Source organism: Psammomys obesus, unplaced genomic scaffold (genome assembly GCF_907164565.1).
Source record: "Psammomys obesus unplaced genomic scaffold, mPsaObe1.curated_primary_1811, whole genome shotgun sequence".
Taxonomy (NCBI): Eukaryota; Metazoa; Chordata; class Mammalia; order Rodentia; family Muridae; genus Psammomys; species Psammomys obesus.
The window spans coordinates 18,398,404-18,401,168 of record NW_026591598.1 but is presented as its reverse complement, the minus strand read 5'-3'; the positions used below and the strand labels follow the sequence as shown (position 1 = coordinate 18,401,168).

General features: G+C 55.1%; 1 protein-coding gene across 1 annotated transcript in view; it reads left to right on the top strand.

Annotated features, from left to right (window-relative positions):
• The window catches only part of Padi4 (peptidyl arginine deiminase 4), a 24,117-nt gene extending 21,567 nt beyond the window's left edge, over positions 1 to 2,550 (top strand). Inside the window, exons 14-16 of the mRNA XM_055611284.1 lie at positions 114 to 184; positions 423 to 563; positions 2,181 to 2,550. Of these exons, the coding sequence (XP_055467259.1) occupies positions 114 to 184; positions 423 to 563; positions 2,181 to 2,414 (446 nt within the window). The 3' untranslated portion in view covers positions 2,415 to 2,550. The remainder of the gene's footprint in view (positions 1 to 113; positions 185 to 422; positions 564 to 2,180) is intronic.
• The last annotated feature ends 215 nt before the right edge of the window (positions 2,551 to 2,765 follow it).

Sequence of the window (2,765 nt, the reverse complement as noted above, 5' to 3'; positions counted from 1 at the left end):
TCCTTCCTTCCTTCCTTCCTTCCTTCCTTCCTTCCTTCCTTCCTTCCTTCCTTCCTTCCTTCCTCCCTCCCTCCCTCCCTCCCTCCCTCTCTCTCTCCCTTTCTTCATGACAGGAAAAAAGCAGCATACAATCAATGACATTCTATCCAGCAAGAAACTGAGGGACCAGAATGCCTATGTGGAGGTATTCAACCCGGGTGTCCTGGAGAAGCTGCAGAGGGTGCCTGGCTCCCTGTGATTAGCTGCATGGGGTGGGATGGGATGGGGGGGTTCCTCTCAGGGCAGCTCACTATGCTTTGGCTACCAGCACAGGAACAGGCAGAATGTGAGGTCCCTGGGGGCCTGAACCCTGGTTCCTACCTATCCCCGATGCTGCTCCACACTGTCTCCTCCCCTAATGCACCCCTCGACCTCCCCACCAGAGCTGCATTGACTGGAACCGGGCAGTGCTGAAGCGGGAGCTGGGCCTGGCAGAGGGTGACATCATCGACGTCCCACAGCTCTTCAAGCTTGTGGGGAATTCCAGAGGGAACCGGAAGGCCGAGGCCTTCTTCCCAAACATGGTAAGGAGGGGACAGCCACCACCCGACTTCCTCTGACTCAAATGGCTTCTTAAACCGCAGTGTGCCTCCAGGAGATGCCTAAATCAGGCCTGAGGCCAGTCCAGGAGGCTCTTCCTTGCTCCCTTTGAGGCTCACGTGACCCTCCCGGCACCCAGAGCCTCTGCTGAGCCTCACACAATGGCAGGAGTGGGTTCTCTCATTGCCTTGCTTTCCAAAGGCAGTTCAGGTTTTGTTCTCTAGCACAGAAACACACAGCAGGTAAGAGATGGCAAAGCCGGGGCCTGGTTTCAAACCAGCCCTACCTCCACTGCCTCCCCACCTCCATACATGATTCAGGGACTGGCAGACCCGGGCCATAGAAAAAGTGTTCTGGGGCGGCATCCATGGCTGGGGAGGACGCCCATTTGGAACAAGACCTCAGAGTGAGTGGTTGCAACCCCCACCCCCAGGCGGGGTCAGATTGGACCTTTCAGAGTACAGGCACCCTTGCTACTTAACTCTGACCCCAAGCACATCATCCCACCTCCCACTGTGTTTTTAACCAGCCTTCTGTAAAGAAGGCCCAAGGACCGGGTGGAAACTTACCCCGATGTAAAGCTGGGGGGCCTGTAGTTCAGGAAGGGACCAGCAATATTTATCAGCACGGTTGTTTTCAGACAGGGCTCCCTGGAGCTGTGGGATTCCCCTACCGCAGCTCAAATCTGGCCATTGACGTTTCTCTTCCACATGTTGAGCTAATGCTGGAGACTGTTTAGTAGGAAAACCTGTCTCCCTCCCTTCCTCCCTCCCTGAACAAAGTCCCTGAGGGCCATGGACCATGGTTCACCGTGGTCTAGCTTCTCAGTGAGCTTAAACAGCACATGACATTTTGCCCATAGACTGCTTGTTACAGGAAGAAAACACCGTGTGAGAGGTGGAGGCAGGAGGGTCCAGAGTTCAGGGTCAGCCTTGGCTACATGGTATATCTGAGGTCAGCATGGGCTACATGAGCTCCCGCCTCCAGAAAGAGACGTGTGGGCTGGGAGGAATGGCTAAGCCGTTGAGAGCGCTGCTGCTCTTCTCAAGGACGCACATTCCATGTCAGGCAGACGGCCCTCCAGCTGCCTGTAACTCAGCTCTAGAGCACCTGAGGGTGCCTTCTGGACTCCTTTAGGCACCTGCATGTACCTGGAAGATACAGACAACATGAGTCAACATAAAACTTAAGGGCGGGGTATGGACAGGTGGCTCAGTGTCTTAAGAGCACGTGCTGTGCAATCCCGAGAGCCAGAGTTTGGATCCCGGCACTCAGGTAAAAAGCCTGAATAAATACCTACCTGTAATCCCTGCTCCGAGGGACCTAGAGACAGAAAAATCCCTGGGGCTTGCACGCTTCAAGCCTAGCTGGGAAAACAGGACCTGCAAGTTCAGGGAGAGACCTTGCCTCAAAGGAATACGGGGAGGACAACAGAGGGGGATACAAGAAGCCCTCCTTGGCCCTGTGTGCACCCTCCCCTGCCCAACACACACACACACAAATAAATGAAACAGGGACAAAAGAAACAGGCCTAGTTCACTAGATCTGTGGATCCTACACTAGCAGCTGTTTCCTCTGACCTGAGTCCCCGCTTCCCGCAGGTGAACATGCTGGTGCTGGGCAAGCACCTGGGCATCCCCAAGCCCTTCGGGCCCATCATCAATGGCCACTGCTGCCTGGAGGAGAAGGTGCGCTCCCACCTGGAGCCGCTGGGCCTGCACTGCACCTTCATCAATGACTTCTATACCTACCACGTGTACCACGGAGAGGTCCACTGCGGCACCAACGTGCGCAGGAAGCCCTTCGACTTCAAGTGGTGGCACATGGTGCCATGAGGCGCTGCCTCTGGCTGGCTGCCATGAAGATTGTCCTGGCCAGAGATCTGGGGATATTAGGGCTTCCCCAGAGGTGGGCATCCCTCCCTGCCACTGTGGCTTGCTCGCTTCACCCATGCCAGCTCTTGTCCCATCTCCGTATGTCCTAAAATGGTCCCTGCATAGCAAACTCAGTTCTGCTTAGAGATGCTGCAGTAAAAAATGTGGTTATGTGTCTTGATTTTACTGCCCAGTTTCTCCCCCAGCTCCTTCCTCTGTAAAGCACACTGAAATCAGTTTCGAGGCACTCAGGAGGTAAATGCTTCAACTATGGCTGGGAGCTGGGAGGTCCCTGACAGGTTGGTTGTCTTT